General features: G+C 37.9%; 1 protein-coding gene across 1 annotated transcript in view; it reads left to right on the forward strand.

Moving 5' to 3' along the window:
• Positions 1-16,821, forward strand: part of LOC113994842 (sodium channel protein type 5 subunit alpha-like) — an 80,831-nt gene extending 64,010 nt beyond the window's left edge. The window contains 11 exon segments of the mRNA XM_039380643.1: positions 256-708; positions 1,925-2,039; positions 2,677-2,831; positions 5,153-5,326; positions 7,285-7,510; positions 7,513-7,784; positions 8,725-8,778; positions 9,734-9,871; positions 11,298-11,402; positions 12,194-12,458; positions 14,202-16,821. Coding sequence (XP_039236577.1) covers positions 256-708; positions 1,925-2,039; positions 2,677-2,831; positions 5,153-5,326; positions 7,285-7,510; positions 7,513-7,784; positions 8,725-8,778; positions 9,734-9,871; positions 11,298-11,402; positions 12,194-12,458; positions 14,202-15,301 — 3,057 coding nt within the window. The 3' untranslated portion in view covers positions 15,302-16,821.
• Positions 16,822-20,592: the final 3,771 nt, after the last annotated feature.

The raw sequence follows: 20,592 nt of genomic DNA on the forward strand, positions 1-20,592 counted from the left end.
GTTTTTCAACATATCTGTCTCCTCACACGTTATGGATATCAGAGCAGGTGAAAATATATTTGATATACCCAAACCCTCACTTCCTTCCTTTTTCTCCTGCCATTCCTTCCAGAAGGGGCCAGATGGTCCTATAACAATGTTGCAATATAATAGTAAATAATTTCATGGCAGTGGTTGAGGAAAGCAAGACTGAGGGTTTCTGAAGTGACTTTTCTGTTAGCAGTGGTGTCTCCAACCTACTTTAACTATTTCAAGGTGCTCAACTTGTTCATTGCCCTGCTGCTGAGTTCGTTCAATACTGATACCTCAGGGGGACAAGAGGAACCTGGAGAAAGGACTAAATGTCAGATTGCCCTTGCACAGATTCACCAGGGCCTGAAGTCTTTGAAAGACAGAATTCTGGATCCTCGTAGCAGAAAAATGAAAGGAAGCCTCAGAAAAACAGACAAAAAGAAGACTTTGGAAGAAATTTCTGGCAAAAACATAGAGGATAATAATTATGCCATGACAGATGTCAGAAAATACATAGACAACAATGGCTTTGACATAGAGTGTTACCAGAATGAAGAAAATTCCTCAATATCAAGGAAATATGAAGATCCTTCCAGCAGTCACAGTACCTGTCTTCCCATTGAAGCAGCAGAGAGTTACAGTGACAAAATTGATGATGAGCACACTGTATTCACAGAAACAGAACACAGAAAACAGGTAAGAACTATTCACATTTAAAACAAAATACTGTAACTTACATCTGTAATTGCCATCTCAAAGACTCAACAGTAAATATTATCCCTTCTGTCATTTCTGCCATTTTACTTTCTTTGTTCTTCTAGTGCAAGGGCTACCAAATAGTCTTCATTTTCCAAGGAGATTTTGAATATCCACTTTTTCACCATTCTCTTCATGGATAGCCCTAATTCTGCTTTTGTCAGTTTTATTTCCATCTATTGCTGTCAACAAATAAACGAAGTTTGATGAAGACAGACATTCCTTCTTTTTGTCTCCTTTGTCTTACACTTGGATAGTTTCTAACACAGGTCTCTTCAGCTGCTTATATGTTGCTCCTCAGTTGCATCACATCCAAAGAGAAGGCAAAGAAAAGCTACACCTCAAAAAATAATTTTTTTACAGGCAGGTTTGGAATGTCTCCAGTGGTCAGTGTCTAGGTGGATTGCTAAGATCCATTTGCTATGGTTTTGGTCATATTAGGAAGCATTGCCAATGAAATATCTTTGGACTAATTTTCAAAGAAGCAGAAATTGCTGGTCACCTTAGAATCATCTGTGGCCATTTCAAATATGTTATCCAGAAGCATGTATCTCTGAAAATGAAAAGATAATTGGATTTGGCTAAATGTAGGGATTCATATTACAGGAAAAGTGCTGCAAAGCATTCTGGGACTTGTAGTTCCAAGTACTCTATCTGACATGTGCAGTGGAGTACCTTGGTGTGATTGATTGAGAGATCACATCACGATTTAAACATTGTATTTAAGCTGCTGTTCTTTTGTAACAAAGCTAATTCAGACTGCACCTCGTGTAGTTCGAGTTCGTGCCAGAACAAGTACCACAAATGTCACCCGAACAGGGACATTCAATAGGCATCTAGCACACCTGAAGTCAGACTTTTCTCCAGAGTTGTAGCATAGTATAGTCTTTTTTTTCCTGCATGTCCTGTTTAGATGACTAGAAGAAGCCAAGGAACTTATTAAATTAAAACCGTGGAAACATAGAGTAGGAATTGGCTTTTTCTGTCCTATTTTTGTAATTTCATTTTGGTAGTTCTGCAACAGTAAGGTAATTTATAGACTGCAGAATTCTTTTGGGGAGGGGGGCAGGGGATTATAAATTTCATTTATTTTTGGCTTGTTAAAGTTATTAATGAAAACCAAATAAATTCTTCTCTTTCTCCTTCTCCCATGCAGAAATGTGGTGCTGCTCACAGCTTTTATGAAGCCAGCAGTGTGGATGCAACTGTTGGTCTGGAGATGTTTTCCCAGACTAAAAACTCACACCTGCCTAAGGACTGTTTTGGAGAAAGTAGGAATCTTTTCTGTATTGTGCTAACACCAAATGAACCAATGTTAAAATGTACCCACTTGAAACATGTCCAGATTAGCAGAATCTGTTTTCCTGCTCATCCCAGTGTTGACATCTGTCTTTGATTACCTGACCATCTCCTCAGACTCCATTGCCTCTCATGCTTCAATCCTGCTGCCTTTACAGATTCATGGGGAGTGTTTCTGGTGCAAAGCAGTGAACAGGGAGTTGTAATGTCTCTGCAGTGGAAAAAAGTGTAATAATCAGTAAAAATAATAATTGACTAACCTACTAGTAAGGTACTCTCTCTTTTCAAAACCAAAAGGAGAAATGCAGAAAATAAACATTTTTTAGATAAAGTCTTTTTTCTTGTGCCCACCAGGCTTTCTGCAGAAGGGCACAAAAGCAACTCTCTTTTTCCCCATGTTTGAGTTGCTCTATTAAAAGAGATTATTTTGCATACAAGTTTTTTCTTTTCTTTAGCTTAAGATCATTTCAATCACAGCATCACCTCATAGGTAAAACAGCACATTCTTTCTCTGGTCTGTAGAAGCTCTCTTTAAGATGCCCTATACTGTTTTGATTCCATGTCTCAGCGTTTTCCATGGAACCAATATACTGTTCTTTCTCTTTTCAGATTGTGGTAAATGTTTCCCATGTTGTGTAGTGGATATCACTAAGTTTCCAGGCAAAAGTTGGTGGAACTTCAGGAAAACCTGCTACCGAATTGTTAACCATAGCGGGTTTGAATATTTTATGGTTTTTGTGATAGTATTGAGCAGCGCAGCACTGGTAAATTGCATTTAATGTCTCTAATTTTGAATTGATTGTTGTCAATGAGGAAAATAATAATATTTGATTGATTTCTTCTACTCTGACATTCCTTCCAGCAGGGAGGGAAAAAAGTGTAATAAATGTATCCCTTTACAGTGATAAGACTTTCCCTCAGTTAGATAAGATATTTAAATATATGGATTTAACTATATGGAATTGTAGTTTTTCATGGAACATAGTTCTTCCTACACTTGTGTGTTTATTACAAGGCTAAACCAGAGGCTGAAATTCCTTTGCACTTTTAAATAAAGTAAGAGCACTTCTAAATGTTTAAAGCATTTTTAAAATATTATGATCAGAATCTCAAAGTCAAGTTGGCTGTAAACTCATAGGTGAGGTAATGTTTTGTTGCTACCCTGATCAGATCCATTTCTACTCAAGAATAAGGGAATTTCTATGATTTGAAAGTATATCCACTGTCGATTGAAAGTAATTTGTTAAATGAAATATTTTATAATGCAGAAGGAACATAACCAAACAACCTGAAAGAGATCTATGTGGTAAAAGTCAGAATTTTCCAAATAAAATCTGCTCTGTGTACGTTAAGTTCAGGTTGTTCACTGAACCATAGATTTAAACTATCTGCTTTTAAATTCCCATGGCAAAATTTCCAAGGGAAATCCCTGGGACTCTTGTGAGGGCTCCTCTCTATTCATGTGGAACCAAGCTGAAGTAAGGAAGGAAATTGAGTTCTTTAATGTGCTCTAGGTTCTGACTAAGTTGAACACAAAGGTAATTGGTACCCAGGTGCAAAAATTACACAAAACAACAACATTTTCTTGTCATCGAAGATGTTTAACAATGAGTACTTTCACATTTCTAAGATACTGTTGTCCTCTTCCAAAAAGGGACTTGTCCGTTTTTTGTTTGGCTGGGTTTCTTTGTTTATAAAGTTGTATGCTGGTAGAGAATTGTCTGAACCAGTTAGAACAAAGGGACACCGTGGTGTCCTGTCCTTGAAAGGAAATTAAATGAGATGGTGATGACAGAAAGAATGCACAGAAAAGTCCATGGTAAATGCTCAGTGCTCAGAGCAAAGGAAGAGTAGTTAGGAATTTAAGTAGATTCTAACTTTGTAAGGTAGCAGCAATTAAGAGTAGGTAGACTCTTTAAAAAATTAGACAAAAAGGAGTTGGAAGTATGAAAAAACATCACTGCTAAGGAGCAGGTGGTTTGACTGGTAGATGGAGATCAAGGTAGCCAAGGTTTAGCAGGCAATAAGAGGACACATGATCAAACTTACTCAAGAAAAAAGGTCAGAAATGGCAAATAGGTTTATGTACATGAATGCCAGAAGTTCTCATTTACCCCCACTCAAATGAACAGTCCCATGGGCACAGGGACAGCTCTGCTCTGGAGGCATTTCTCCTAATTGTTGTGCAGTTGAAAGACCCCTGAGGTCCAGAAGCAGAATCACTGTTTTCTAACACTGCAGAACAGGAGTGCATAAGTTTTATTGGATTATACATAGGAGCATCTCTGCTCCTTGGTTTTTCAGTGGTCTATGCTCCTGCTCCACCTTTCCCATGGCCTTTTAGATGGGTTTTTAGGCATGTGTTAAGTGCAGGGGAGCAAATCAGGTCTGCTGTTAATACCTGAATGAAGTGGATAGGGGAGAAGTGGAGGCTTGGTGAGGAAGTAATGCAAGGTGTTACAAGGAATTGGGAGCAGATCAGCAATATCAAAAATTTAAAATAAATTAGTGATGCAGCAAATGCATTAAAGACAAGCAAACACTGATGTGAACAGCAGCAATCAATAAAACATTTTCCTAAAACCTCGAGGTCAAGGTTTAGGTGAAAAAACCTGTAACTCCAGGAATGAACAGTTCCAGGTAAGGAGCTTGCCATTGTTTTCCATGTGTGTATTACAACTCTGCAGGCTGACTAAAGATGACTCATTTGGAAGGTCAGAGTCTGAAAGACAGTGGTTAATGTGTTCAAGTCAGGCTTTATTGTGAAGAATTTAGACCAACACCTTCAAAATTATCAACAACCTTCGGAAGCCAGAATGTGGTAGCCACAGTTGCCTATCCTCAGACATGTTTTAAAGTGTCAAACATAAAAACCTGAAAGTATCTGATTTTTCAACAACCTGAAAATGAGATTGTACTTATTTTACAATTTGTTTTTTACTTCTAAGGATAAAACTAAGTGGGGGTTGCCCATAATTTAATATGAAATGGTTATAATAAGACAAACTGTGTACTCTTGTGCAATTTAACAGTAATTTTCCATGCAACTACTGGCCTGTTTTAAAACTGAATTCTGACATTCCAGGCATTTGAAGATATTCACCTGCAGAATAGAAAAACAGTGAAAATGATCCTAGATTATGCTGACAAAGTATTTACCTACATCTTTTTGATGGAGATGCTTCTGAAATGGGTAGCTTATGGATTGCAGAGTTACTTCACAAATTCCTGGTGTTTGCTTGATTTTGTCATTGTATGTGTAAGTATTATATTCAGCTTGTCATACATTTTGATTTTTGACATTTTCTGTCTGGATAACTACATGTAACTTCTGATTATGAATAAGTACAAGTGTGAAAGACAGTTCCCAAAAGGTGAAAAATCTGCATTCCAAACAGACTTTAGGACAAATTTAAATTGAAATTTTCAGCAATAATGAGACATTGCTTAAGAAAATTCTATTAGGTATCACCGTCATTGAGGACCATGATGGTTCTAAAAACCTTTTCAAGTGGAGAGAAGGAGATCAATTAGTGATCAGAAACAAATCTAAAGTAAATTACCTAAAGTGATAGAAAAATGAGAAGCTACTGGCAGTTCTGGACTAGATGATCTTCAAGGTCCCTTCCAACCCAAACCATTCCATTAATCCATGATTTTGGCATTTAGAAACAGAAAAACATAGAGTTGCTTCCTTGAAAGAGAAGAAACTTAGATAGTAAAGGGAGTTAAAAAGTATTGTTGGAAAAATCATTTACCAGAATGTTAAAGACGTTGGAATGTACTTTCTGCTTTGCAAAAGAGAAATCCCAGCAATCCTTTGCATATTTATAAAGATACATGTTGAAAACACCAGTAGATAAGTGTAGTATTCAATTCCTACATATTTCTTATGAATTCAGACAGTATTAATTATTATAATCTTGCCATATAAAAGTGAAACCTCTATACTTGTCAACATCACACTGGGAAGATTCTAAAGTTAAATATTTAGAAAAAAGGACATGTAAACAGATGACTGATGGTAACATCAGTGTAGTTATTTGATGGATTCAGAATAGTCAGCATTGAAAGTTGTGAAGTAGGAGGAAATTTCAACAGGAAGGTCTAATGTCATGGCTATTTATAAAGAATATGTACCATGACTTCAGCAATTACAGTTTTCTAATCTTAATATCAGTGCTCTCCAAAACAGGGGAAAGTCATGTGTCATGGGTTAAGCGCCCCTCCCCACCTCAGGGGGCTAGAAGTGGTTGGTCCTAGGAGAGTTTCCCCTGAGGGACCAATCGCAGGTCTTTTTTCGCTCCTGTGAAATTAGATATTAGAAATTAGGGAGAGACTTGCAACCATGAGGTGAGAGGAGGGAGGCCTCTGGCCCCCTATGTGGGGGGCCCGGCCCTCTTCCCACCCCCGGCTAGGCTGAGGGGAGCTGGGAACAGTTTATAACTGGACCGAGTACCCATGGCCAAGGCTAGGGGGCTCTTTTTCTTCCCCCACTGCTCAGGGAGGCGATGGCGTGGACTTAAGGCTCGTTACTGGAGCCGAGCTAGGAGACAGGCCAAGAAGGTGGTCCGGAGCCTGGAGAAAGCAGCTGCGATCCGTGCAGAAGCTGGAAGAACTCCAGGCTGAAGGAATTGGAGATGGGCCAAGGAGGCTCAGGGCAGGCTCTAGCGAGGTTTGGGCGAGGGCAGCCAAAAATTGAAAGCTGCAACAGTTAAGGAAGAGAGGAAGCCAAACCGACAGGCTTTTTCTATGTGAGGACTTTTGGTGAAACTATTTGGGGTAAAAGACTGAGCGAGACCCGGAAGCCTGCAACCTGGAGAGTGAGAATGGAACATCTTACTCTCTGGGGAGGAAACCTTCACGAACCAGGGAGAAAGGACTCAAAAGCTGACTCCTTGGACCTTTTCATGATGAAGACCTGGTGAAGCAAGTGTTTCCCTTGCAGCCCAGGAGCAGACCTCAGCAGGAGCTGAGGGCTGGTGGGGGTGCAAGAGAAGACCCCTTCCCTGATATCCCAATGAGAGAGAGACTTTTAACTATCACCCTGCAAGCTTCTCCTGAACTGATGTGGGAGGGTCCAAGGGGTGGTAGAGATTGTGTTAATATTGTATATATAAAGATATTGTACCATTCAGGTAATGATTGTTTGCTAACACAAACAAGGGAAAATTTGTTTACCATTTAATAATTGCAATTCTAATTCTATGAACACAGTTGTCATTTGTTTCCTGGGGACTAAATCCTGATACGGAAGGCAAGGCACGTTGTTCCTCTGGGAGTGGCCTGAAATCTCTCAGGACTCTTAAGGCACTGAGGCCTCTACGAGCTTTGTCAAGATTTGAAGGGATAAAGGTAAAGATGTTGAGGGTCGGTGTGAATATTTTGTAATGGCTGCATTTGAAGATGTTTTTGAAAATGACAACATAAAATTCACTATTATTTTCATTCATTTGGTTCAGGTTGTTGTCAATGCACTCCTTGGAGCTATCCCCTCAATCTTCAACGTTTTGCTCGTCTGTGTTGTCTTTTGGCTCCTATTTAACATTTTAGGAGTAAAATGGCTTGGGAAAAGATTTTCAAAGTGTATACTCCAGGAAGGAAATATCAGTCTCATTAATAACAGAAGTGATTGTGAGTCTCATGGTGGAAAATGGACAAATTCTCCTGTAAACTTTGATAATGTTGGGATGGGATACTTGGCTCTGCTCCAAGTGGTGAGTTCTATAAAAACATTCTCAGTTTTGTTTTCTTCAAGGAAATGGGTGGAGCAACCCAACCATGGGACACCCCTGTGCTTCTGTTTATCCCAGTGAAATTGGGGATATATTTTAGCTTCCATATATATTTTCCTTGTTGGTGACCTGCTCAGTTCCTCCTAAAGAACACTTGAGCATATGCAACCTTGTGTTAAAATCAAGACTTCTGTTTCATGGCTTTTCAATGTTGTTTTAATTTTGATTAACACTCTAAACCTGAAATAGTCTGCAGGTTACTGAATTAAAAATATTCTCATTTTCTCTAGTTTAGAGTGGATGAGAAAGAAAATCAGGGCACAGTTTATTTATATTTTCTTTTGCTGTAGAAGTCATGAAGGATTGGGATACTAATTTATTGAGCTCCCTAACATGACAACAAAGGAGAGAAAGGCAATTTTTAAATTGGCTGTTATCCCTGTATCTTTTTTAGCTGAAGTTCTATGCCTTGGATCTTCCAAAGTATTCTATGATTCTGCAGAGTTGCTAAAAATTGCAGGAAGGAATTGTTTGCTGTTTTCTTAGAAATTGTTTTTATCCTTTTACATTATATTTGCAAGTTGAGCTGAAAATTTTACTGTGATTTTTCACAAAAAAAATTTATTTTAAGAAGAATTAACATTAAGACACTTTTTGCAAGAATCATGATTTTTTTTTTGTTTTAGGAAATATTTTTGTTTGATTGATTGTTTGTTTGTTTTTGTTTAGTTTTCAAGAAATATTTTTTCTTTTAACTAAACTCCAGTGAATCATACTTCCCAGCAGATCTTTAGAAGTGATACATATTTCTTATAGCACACTGCTCATTATCCACAACTATTAACACATTTATATTGACTATATATATCAACTATATATATATATATAAACTATAACAAGCTTAAAAATGTATTTTTTTCAGGCAACTTTTAAAGGCTGGATGGATATTATGTATGCAGCAGTGGATTCACGTGAGGTATGTCACTAAAATGACAATTTAGTTCTTTTCCCTTTTCTTCTTCCCTTTTCCATCCATATCATTAATTTTTCACCTTGTTTGCACTATCAAATCAAACATACAAGTGGTTGAAGGCATCAAACTACACAGTGAAACAATAATCCTTGGACTACCAAAAATCTAGAACTTAGATAAAAGAAACTAGTAGAGTGACACCACAAAAAGCTTGCTATGTCAGGAATGCAGAGGGGAAGATGTTGCAAGCTTTGTGCAAGTCTCTTTTGGAAACAGAATACAGAAGCTCTTGGAAGGACTGTGCAAATTTTCTTCCTTTTTAAACGTGTACAGGAGCATTGAAACAGCATGCAGCTAGAGCAGTTATTTCAGGAGTTTTTCTTCCCTATGTTTGACACCCTCACTATTTCTTCCCCCTTTGCATGTGCTGTTCCTCACTCTCTTACCAGGACAGTGTGTTTTAACTTCTCTATGTTTAACTGAATTTACCTTTTTCTCACTCCTTCAGTCTCTGTGCTCTTGACTGCAGTGAAATAGCTGCTGATTAACGTGATTGCTCCTTGTAGGGCTGATCTTAGTGAGCTGGGGCTTTAGAATTGCCTGTTGTCTGGGACAGCATTCCAGAGGATGGCTGGTCCCCACTGTGTTTAGTCTGAGCTGTTGTTTTTAATCAGGGCATTCACAGGATCCCTTCTGATTGGAACTGGTTCTTTATGACTTAAAAATTTCCTGAAGCTGGATTTGGCTCTATAGCTCTGTTTGTCACTATCTTTGCAATCAGTAGAAGATAGAACAAGACAGTGGTTCTACTTGTACATCCAGGTAAAAATGTAAATGCGTGGAAATAATTTATCCCTCATGACAATAAAAAATCTCTTATTATAAATTGGAAATGGTAAAGTTGTGATTATCTCATTTTTACCAATATTATTTTTCTGGTTTGACTTTTTTTTAACAGATCAATGAACAGCCAAAGTTTGAAGCAAGCTTACACATGTACATATACTTTGTGGTTTTCATTATTTTTGGATCTTTCTTCATGTTGAACCTTTTTGTTGGAGTGGTTATCAGCAATTTTAACCAACAAAGGAAAAAGATAAGTACTACTTGAGCTAACTCGGTGTCTCCTGTAATCCCAATTTGCTTAATTGAATGCTGGTTTGACATGTAGATGTCTAACATTTTGAAATAACTGTTTAACTGGACAAAAATAATAACACTTTAAGCCACATTTTGAAAACAGGAGTCCCCTTTTCCTCAAGGCTTTTAGCAATTTACCTGTAAACTCTATTTTCCTGCCAAGTCCTTAATTTGTTCTAAGTAGAGGAGGAGGAGGAGGGAGGGAGTATTTTTAGAGATGAGAAGCCAAAACCAGGTTGAGTTCTGTCCTGATTCATTTAGATGTTAAAGTATCCAGAATAGAAAGGAAAATTGAGTAAATTATTTCACTTGGATGACTTAAAACAAATAAACCTCTTGCTCATTCAAAAAAAGCAGACCCCAACAGGAGCTTTACAATTTCAAGATTCACTTTTGGAAGGCAGAATCTCTACAGGAACCCTTTTTTATTTCCATAGCCTGATTCATACACCAAGTGTCAGAGCATTGCTGCTCTGGGTAGAGAGAGAGAGCAATAAAGCCCACAAGAAATTCTTCTGCTCTCTGCATTTGAACAGAGAAAGGATATTTGGGGGTTGAGGAACAACAGTCCAACTTCACTCTAAGAATTTCCTTTTCTAACAAAGTCCCAGTTACAGTAATCCAAACAGATAGAAACAACAGTGGTCAAGTAGTTTATAAACCGGAACATTTACTGGAAGTTTATGTGGATGTAACCCTTTTTTCTTAGTACATGCTGTGATTGACATTTTTTTTTGTCATTTTTTTCTCTGTCATTTTTTTCTCTTTCATTTCTTTGCTGATTCTCAGGAATTTTCCGTGTGATTCCATATAGTGAAGTCAAATGGAATTTTCAGAGGTCTTTCCAGAGTGATTGAAATTGCAGATGCCCTACTGAACATTGTTGTGTGTTTGTTCTACAAAATGCTGATCACTCAGTGCTTTTATGATTGATGAGTGGCTTCTGAATCCTGGGTTCAAAGGGATTGCTAAGTAATACAGGGGGTGTAGATGGGGATAAGTAATACAGGGGGTGTAGATGGGAATAAGAAATTCATTGTCAGGAACCCCCTGTAGAACTGGGTCTCATCATCCTCCATTTACCTGCTAGTCCAGCAATACATTTCTGTTTCTACCTTTCCCAAAAATAGAAAGGCTCTCACACTTGAGGGAACTGACTTGAGAACACTGCCTAGACTAAACTTCCATGATCAAACCCAGATCAGCTCTTTCCAGTACATCTTTTCAAAGATCAAGGGGACAAGGAGAAATAGTGAAGACACAGTTTGTACTCTCTTAGGTCCCATTCAGGACAGCTGTAACTTACTCTTTTTTACAGAAAGTTGCTGGTATATAGGGAACTGCTTAAACTTCAGCTGAACAACAATATTCTTTCCCTTTACTTAGGTGGAAAAGATCTATTTTTGACTGAGGAACAGAAAAAGTACTATAATGCCCTAAAAAAACTTGGATCCAAGAAACCTCAAAAACCCATCCCAAGACCATCGGTGAGACCATCTTAAGTAGAACATGGCAGAAGATACAACGATGGTGACCATATTTGAACTCAGTAGCCCAGGCACAGGGAAATAAACTTTGCCTTAGAGCCCATCATCTTCTTTATTCAATGTAGTATTTACATTTTACTGTCTTTTTCTTAAAAGAGTCTTTCTTTGTAGGTGTTAATTAGGGAAATTTATATCCTATTTATGACCTATCCAAATGTATAACCTGTTTATAAAGGTTCATAATTAGTATTTGATAATCATACCATGACCTTGGTTATCTAAGTTGCATGATGTTGCCTCTGCCACGAGATTGGATTATTGCAGGTGAGAATGAACAGAGAATAGCACATGCCCCATGGCAACTGTTTGCTTTTAAATAATCTTATGCTTTACTTCTTTTAGTTTCTTAATTCTAATTCCAGGCTTGGCTTTTCATAGTAACTATTCAGAGTTTTTCTTGCTTATGACATTTTAATTTGAATTGCTTATGGTAAAATATCTGCTTCAATAAGTATTTCTATTAAAAGAGCAATCACAATGTGCTCTGGATGTTTTCCTGATGTGTGTACATATATAAGTGCCAATGTGCTTGCTTGATACCTGAATATACTTAGCCAAGTACTGCGAGTTTTCATTGAAGATCTAAAGAAATCACCTAAAAATGCTTCTAGTAGCTTACTGTTAAAATTATATTACCCTAAATTCTTGTTCTAAGCACAAATTACTGATTAATATTTGAATGCAGGCTGAGTCCTAGAAGTAGCATCAAGCATTTCTTGTTCTCTCCACAGAATGCGTTCCTGGGATTGCTGTTTGATATCGTAATGCACAAAGCATTTGACATCATCATTGTCATTTTCATCTGCCTAAATATGTTTGTTATGATGGCAGAAAATAACCAGGAAGGCACCAAGGAACTTCTTAATAAAATCAACTATTTTTTTGTGGCTGTATTTACAGCAGAATGTGTCATAAAAGTGCTGGCCTTAAGACAGCATTACTTCAAAAGCGGCTGGAACTTATTTGATTTTATTGTTGTGGTCCTTTCAATAGTCAGTAAGTACCAATCACTAAATCAGGTAATGTGTCTTACCAATATTGAGCCAAATTTCAGTATGAAGTAACCACTTAGATACATTTGATAAACAAGTTCCAGATGCACTGTACTTTTTTAAACTATATGCTAATGAATTCCTTCAAAATTCCTTCTGTATTTTTGTTTATATTTTTGCATAGTATTAAAAAGTAAATGAAGTTTTCAATTTTTATTTTTCTTATAATATGTGTTTTTTGAGTAATTAATAGTATAGGAACCTAATTCATTAACATCTTCACTAAGTTATTGCTCTTAAATTGTTGTCTGACTGTAAAAAATGCATTTGCATGAAAAATGAGAAAGATGTATTTATTTCACCAGGACCTCCTTTAAAGAAGGCAGATCCTGATTGCTGATTTAGAAAGCTCAGGAAAATGTAGTTGCTCAGCACCATTCTAAATCTGGGCCATTATTTGTGACTGTGAAAAGTCTCATTAAAATTGGCTTGGGTTTTTTTGGCTTTTCAAATAAGACTATATGCTCAGTGATTCCTTCTAAATTCCTTCTTTGTTTTCCTTTATATTTTTTCACAGTACTAAAAGGTAAATGGAGTTTTCAATTTTTACTTTTCTTTAAGTTTGCATTTTATTGAGTAATTTACAGCATAGGAATTTAATTCATTAACATCTTCTCTAAGTTAGTGTATATAAATTGTTGTAAGACTGGTTTTATGCTTTCCATTTCCACATTATCATAGCAAGCTGTTTTACTTTCACAAAGCAAATTCGTGTTAAAAATATATTTGCTTGAAAAATGAGAAAGATGTATTTAATTTTTCCTGGACCTACTTAAAAGAAGGCAGATCCTGATTGCTGATTTAGAAAGCTCAGGAAAATATAATTGCTCAGCACCATTCTACTCTGGGCCACTATTTGTGACTGTGAAAAGTCTCATTAAAACTGGCTTGGGTTTTTTCAACTTCTCAAATAAGACTAGATGCTGATCATTTCCTCTACAAAGGGTCATAGATAGCTCTAGTTTCTTTTGCAATTTATTTGGTCTGTGCTTCCCACTCAGGCTCAGGTTATATCACAGAATAAAGGACAGGAAAGAAAAACTGCTCTGAGTTCTCTCTTTTGTGCCTAAGCACAGTAACCCTTTGCTGTCCCGTGCAACCCAGGAAAATGATGACTCCTTAACCCCTCTGTTTGCAATCATTTGCATTCCTGCTGCACCCTTACTCTGTTAGTAGGGTCAAAGAACGGGGTGTAATGGGGGATAAATACCAAAAGACAGTTTTTCAGTATAATCCTCTTGGTCTCCTCTGATCTCCTTCAAATACCAAGCATTAGTCAAAGCCTCACATTTAGCATGTGATCAGACCTGTAAAGAAGCAGCAGATGACAGCCAGGAGGCAATTTCCACAGCTTCCAGTACAGGAGCTGAATGGAGCTAAAAGCATTTTTAAGTACTTGAGCAATGAATGTGTAACTTCACCAGCCCTGAATTAGAGAAATCTGGGAGGATGCAGTTTTCAAACTGTGCCTAATCTTGATATCTCTCTAATATTGAAATATAGTATGATTTGTCTTTCTTTTCCTAAGCTGTTTTGTAAGCAGTTTCAGTATTGATGATGTTTGTGTGGAAAGTGGTGTAATATGGTCAGTGTTACTTCTGACACCTAAAGCACAGAATATAACAAAGCAGACAACAATTTGACTAATATGGCTTGACAACATTTTGTTTTCTTTCTCCCTTCAAAGGTATTGGAGTTTCTGAAGCCTTTCAAAAATTCATCTCTCCTACACTTTTGAGAACTATTCGTTTGGTGCGAATTGGCCGAATCCTGAGATTGGTTCGAAAAGCGAGAGGAATTCGAACCCTTCTCTTTGCATTATTGATGTCTCTTCCTGCACTGGTCAACGTTGGCCTTTTGCTTTTCCTAATTACATTTATTTATGCCATTGTGGGCATGGCAAACTTTGCCTGTCTTCCCTGGGAAGGTGGGATTGATAACATTTTCAACTTTCAAACCTTTTCTGGTAGCATTCTCTGTCTCATCCAAATTACAACATCAGCTGGCTGGGATACTCTTTTGGCCCCTTTGTTAAGTGAATCTGGTACATGTGCTCCCAACTTAGTTTTAAAAGAGAAAGATAAAATTAATTGCACAAATAGAGCATTTGGTATTTTATATTTTGTAAGCTATGTCATTATATCTTTTCTCATTGTTGTAAATATGTACATAGCTGTCATTTTAGAGAACTTCAATGTTGCCACTGAAGAAAGCACAGATCCTCTTTGTGAAGATGACTTTGATATGTTTTATGAGACCTGGGGAAAATTTGATCCTCTGGCAACACAGTTTATTGACTATTCTGCTCTTTCAGACTTTGCAGATGCTCTGGCAGAACCCTTGCGCATTCCAAAGCCCAATAACATCCAGCTCATATCCATGGACCTCCCTCTAGTGAGTGGAGATAAGATCCACCACTTGGATATCTTGCGTGCTTTCACTAAAAGGGTCTTGGGAGAATTTGGAGATTTAGATAGTTTTGAATTATTCATGGAGGAAAAAATTGTGATTGACAGTCCATCTAAAATTTTTGACAAGCCAGTTTCTTCCACTCTTAAGAGAAAACAAGAGGAGGTATCAGCAGTTATTATCCAAAGGGCCTTCAGGAGGTATTTGATACAGCGTTCTTTCAAAAGTACATCTTTCTTATGCCGTCACAGACAGACCAGTGCTGTCTTTGGAGAAGAAATGCGGGAGAAGCAAAAGCTTATTTTATCAATGCTTAATGAAAGTAGTGGCAGGAAGATACATAAATCACGGTCTGTTTCTTCCACATCTCTCCCTTGATTTTATGATGCTGTTGCTGACACAAATAAGCTGGACACATAAGGTTACCCCAGGCTGCAGCATTTTTGACATTTAAAGCAAAGTCATTGATTTTCGGATGGAGACAATATGTGAATCCCAGAGTATAATAATCTAAATTTAGAATAATGATGGCAGCCTTTAAGTATTGTGATTGTTCAAATTTTCAAATTCTCCTTAAAATGATTAAGATCTGAACAACTATGTCGTAAATATTGGAGAAAAATCAAACCATAGAATTTTTTCTCAACTAGTGGAGTAGGTGGGTTAATTTTTTCACCTGCCAGTTTTGTCCTAGTCCATGTGTTTACGGAAGAAATCTGTAAAAGGTCAGTTATAAGGACAGATTTATAAACACACAAGTCTCTAGAATAATGTATATCTCTTTAGAGATAACCAATATTTCCAACTAGGCTTTATTGTAGCAAAATGAACTAATTACTGCACTTCTGTAATAGAGCTCATTCAGGACACTCGAGTATAATCAACCTCTAACTTTGATGGTTTTGGGACCATCCTCCTCTGCCCAGTCTGAAGGGGGGATGTGGCCGTGACACAGCATGGATGGGTCTGGAGACAAGGTAGGGGTGCAGGTGGAATGCTTTATTGAGGCCTGCACGGGATTTTTCGTCAGTTCAGGCAGGGAAAGGGCTAGAACATGGGGTGGAACATGAGACAGGCAAACGGGGGAACAAATCGGGATACGGACACAGGCAAAAAGGGGAGGAACATGGGAGGAGCCGGGGAAGGAAAGGGCGAATGGTGGCTGTCTCCTCTCTGTAGCTTCTGCAGCCTATCAGAGAGGGGAGCGGGGAAGCAGGGAGCAGGCAAACTCGTGGCAAGCCCAAGCATGACCAGGCTGTGCATTGTGTAGTGTGGATACAATGAAACCACATAATAACAATGAAGTCCATATAATAACTGTAAGGTCCACATAATAAAATCCTGTCCATTGCTGCATGTTTTTCTCTACGCCTGGAACCTCTCCCATCCTGAATCTTGTTCCTTCATACTCCTCCTAGCATGTTTGGGTGGATTTGTTTATGCTTAAGAATTTTGGAGGTGTCTTTATATGTGCACCTAAATGGATTTAACAGATCATCCTCAGTTGCCCGTGCATAAAGTTTGTATATAATTTGTTCTTAGTATCATTCAGTGTATGAAAATTGTCATAATCATAGTTACGAAAATCAAAGAGTGTTATACAAGGGGTATTGCTTCCAGAAAATCTTGAGAATCATTGTACATAAAATTTCATCATCATCTAAATGTCATAGAAAACATTACTTAGTAATCTTAGTGATATGAGGCAACATTTAATAAAAGGTAGAGGAAGCATTTATTTGATTGATTCTGAAAAAGAAAATATGAACAATGAGTATTAATGTTTTACTGATTTCTTTTGCAGTTTAGGTTGTTCAGATGAAGCATTGTGGTGGATTCAGAACCACTAATACAATACAACTGGTTTAGATTCTTCAATAAAGAACTCAGATGCTTAACATGTTTCTGTCTGTTTTGTAAGGAGTATCCAGTTTCATTTGTTACAAGAAATAATCTGTTCTTAAAGGGGTAGAACCACAGTAATATAATTTTCCAAAAGTAGCTACCTATTAGAACAACAAAATCGAAAATGTTTCACTTTTTACAAAGAATTAGAAAAGATTTAACATTTTGAGGCCAAGAAGAGCAGGAACAATAAGGTAATTACTTAATTTTTACTGTCATTTCCCGTGTTAAATACTATTAAATATGACAGATATTGTTAAATCTAAAATAATTTCAGAACAAATAAAGACACAGGAAAGCTAAGAGTTTAAGAGTTCTGATACAGTATGGTTTGAATGGGCTTTATTATGGTTGAACTTTGGCTCCCATGGAACTGGTGGAATCACCATCCCTGGAAATGTTCCAAAAATGAGTGGATGTGGCACTTAGTACTGTGGCTTAGTGGACATGGTGGTGTTTGATTAAAGGTTGGACTTGATGATCTTGGAGGTCTTTTCCAGCCTTAATGATTCTATGATTACTTCCAGAACCAGCTGCAGTCCAGAAAAAAAAGGTTGATGAAGAAGGTTTGCAGACCTCTTAGGATAACTCAGGAATTTGCACTCGGGAGCTGCCACACTGGGCAGAGGGATGCAGAGATATTTGGTGGCTCTGCTTAAGACCTGCTCCTGTCCGGCTTGTGTTGTTTCAGGCAGAGTGATGCTTGTGAGGTGAAACTCTTTATTTTGTTCTTTGAGAGCTGGACTGAGCCGACAGCTTCTGTTCAGTGATCAGGTGCCATTAGATGGCAGCATTTACTGCGGTTTAAAATGTGACCAATCTTTGGTGAAAGGTGACAAACTTGCACACTTCAGCAAAAAGGTATTACATTGATTGTAAAAAAGTTAGGAAAAAAGTCTCAAAACTCTCTTTTTTCCTGTCTTGGGCTTTCAAGTTAGCCACAGTTCTCAGTAGGTGCTTGTTCACTGACTGTTCTGGCTTTTGACAGACCTTAAGGACTGGGGGAGGAAAAAAATTCTCCTGTGTCCTTGGGCTTTCTATCTTTATATCACTGTAAAAGGAAATGTTTCTTAGGCAAGAGGTAAGAATGCTTTGTTCTTGCGTATTGGAAAAGAAGGAAAGACTGGAAAAGCCATATAAGAGACTTTTAAACACTAATGAATCTTTGCAATTCAAAATTATTTGTTTGAATGCAACACCAGGTTCTCTGCCCTGGATCATAATTAGAATTACTGTGATTCCATGACAGCAACCACAGCTTTTCACACTTAAAGATTATGGCTAAACAGCCACATTAATCAACTACCTGGGTATTATCTGGGAGTCTATCAATCAACACTGTTTTGGGCACGCAGTTCTAGTCTCTGTGTACAAGACGGTGACAAATTAGTGCAAATTAATAAGAGATTTCTCACCTGTCCACCCCTGGGAGCCAAATGATGAGTCTTCTGTGACTTCTACAACACCATATCAAATTTCTTTCTGCAAGATTTTTCAGTACCATCATCCATTAGAAATATTTGCATAAAAATACTGACTGGTGTCAGAGCTGAATGTAGTGCCACAAGTTTAGACCCTTTGCTCTGCCAATTCCAGGGAAAATATGCGAAGGCATCAACTTAGTAAGTGGTTTTATTGATCTTCAGAGACTTTTGAAAGAGCAATAGACATGTTTTGGCAACTCCTCAGGAAAATAAGCTGTTTGGGCAAATCTGCTGCAGTTATCTGCCTCAGAGTTCCATGGAGTTAAGGTAAGACAGGCCAAGCTGACTTTGATAATAGTCACCAGAGCTGACAGGCCAAGCTGACTTTGATAATAGTCAGCAGAACTGACTTAATGCAGAGCTGTTGGAGTTCTGGGCAGACTGAGGGCAAGGCAGGTTCGTCTCCAGGTTTCAAGGAAGTTGGGTTTATGCAGGAGCATTCAGAAGTTAGAGATTCACAGGTTAGACTTCAGACAACAACCACTGCACCTGGCTGCCCAAATGTTGGGTAGAATTTGTCCCCAGAGATTATTTAAATTAGTCACTGGAAAGGTCAGCTCTTTTGTAAATTTTCTTTTATATACTCACACCTTTCTTGAAATGAAGAGAGTAGAACTGGAGATAGTATTTTAATAGTGCTACCAGTCTTAGCATTCTCTGCAGAATTTATCAGCAAAATTTCATACCCTTCAATTACCTATTTTTTTGTGCCTGTGGCTGAATTAATAACACATAGATGATGAGGCAAATAAAAATTCATCTGTGTATTCTTCGCTTAGTACGTTTTTGCTGCTGCTACTAGTGATGCCTGTAACTGCTGCTGCCAGAAATCTGTGCTCGTATGAGAAGACAGATTCTTCAACATCTGTGCACAGAAACTCATCCAAATACTTGCAGTTGTTGCTTTCCCCACTCCTGAGCAGCATGTATAGAAAATTCCTCCCCATTTCAATGACATAACAGAAAGTTTTAATAAAACCAGCAGCAACAAGACTCTACTACAGCACCTGTGGAGAATGACACTTCCTCCTTAAACATACGTAGTGCTTATCACTCATTTCTCAGGCTCTCTGACATCCCATTCAATATAACACTTGTGTTTATGTCCATTATGTCCACTCCACTTTAGCTTCCTCCTATAAATTGTTTTGTCTGTCAGCTCTGCACAAGATGGATTATCTGATGGCTATGAGAACATCAAGTATGATGGGTAACAGTTGATGTCTCCTACTTTATTTCAGTTTGGGTCTCACCCCTTAACAAACAGCCAGTGATCCAAATGGCAAACACCCAAAAAATCCAGATGTGAAAGAAAGAGTATTAATGTGCAAGCACAGGTAAAGTCAGTGCAAGCTGCACTTTCTTATAGACCTCGGAATCCACCAGCAAGACACAGAGGCATAAGAAAAACTGGTTAATTCTGCTGCTCACGACACTACTTGATGTTTATTTGAGAGTACTCTAACTAAAATATGTCTGCACTGTATGTTCTGATCAGTCTACAGCCTACAGTTTCAGCCTGAAACGTGCTTAAACTGACAAATACTGAAAACGTAGCTCCTTCAGCTAAATACTATATCAAATAAAAAAATCATCTCAATCTAATTGGAATCTCAGTGTAATTATGTAATATTTTTTCATTATGCTCATGGTGATGTGCACAGATATATCTGGCTACCAAAAGAGAAACTTGTTTGTTATACTGATACTGCCCAACTCGATTTCCTACATTTACCACATTTTTATTCTGGACAAAAGGTATATGGTACTCCTGTATGACTGACCAGTAAAACTCCACAAAGGGGAAAGGCTCAGAGGAGATGGGCAAGGGTGATGCACCCATGAAGCTCAGGGAGAAAAGTAGGATGTGACTCACCACAAGCTGTTGCAAACAAAGCCAATGTATCTCAACACAAAGTGGACTGGAGGGTGGCCTTAGTTTTAGACAAGCAGCTGTCAACATTTGGGTGGATCCACAGATTACATTGACAGTTTGTTGTGTAAATATTTCTCCCTGAGCTCACTAAAAGAGAATGGTTCTTTGAGTAAGGGACACAGCATGAGGGGGGTTATACAAGGCTCAGCCCAACAAGAGTATAAAAACTGAACAACCAACTGAAGAATTCCAACAAGGGTGATGGACTTGAGCTGCTTCACCCCACATACTTCTTCACAGTGACTGGGGACATCCAGCATCATGATGGTGATCATATTATGGAGAGGGCAATGGAGGTCACATAGGTATTGTGACTGAAATCTATGTTGCAGTAGCTGTATTTT

The sequence above is a fragment of the Pipra filicauda genome, unplaced genomic scaffold, assembly GCF_003945595.2.
Source record: "Pipra filicauda isolate LSUMZ 115617 unplaced genomic scaffold, ASM394559v2 scaffold1_size10287979_pilon, whole genome shotgun sequence".
Taxonomy (NCBI): Eukaryota; Metazoa; Chordata; class Aves; order Passeriformes; family Pipridae; genus Pipra; species Pipra filicauda.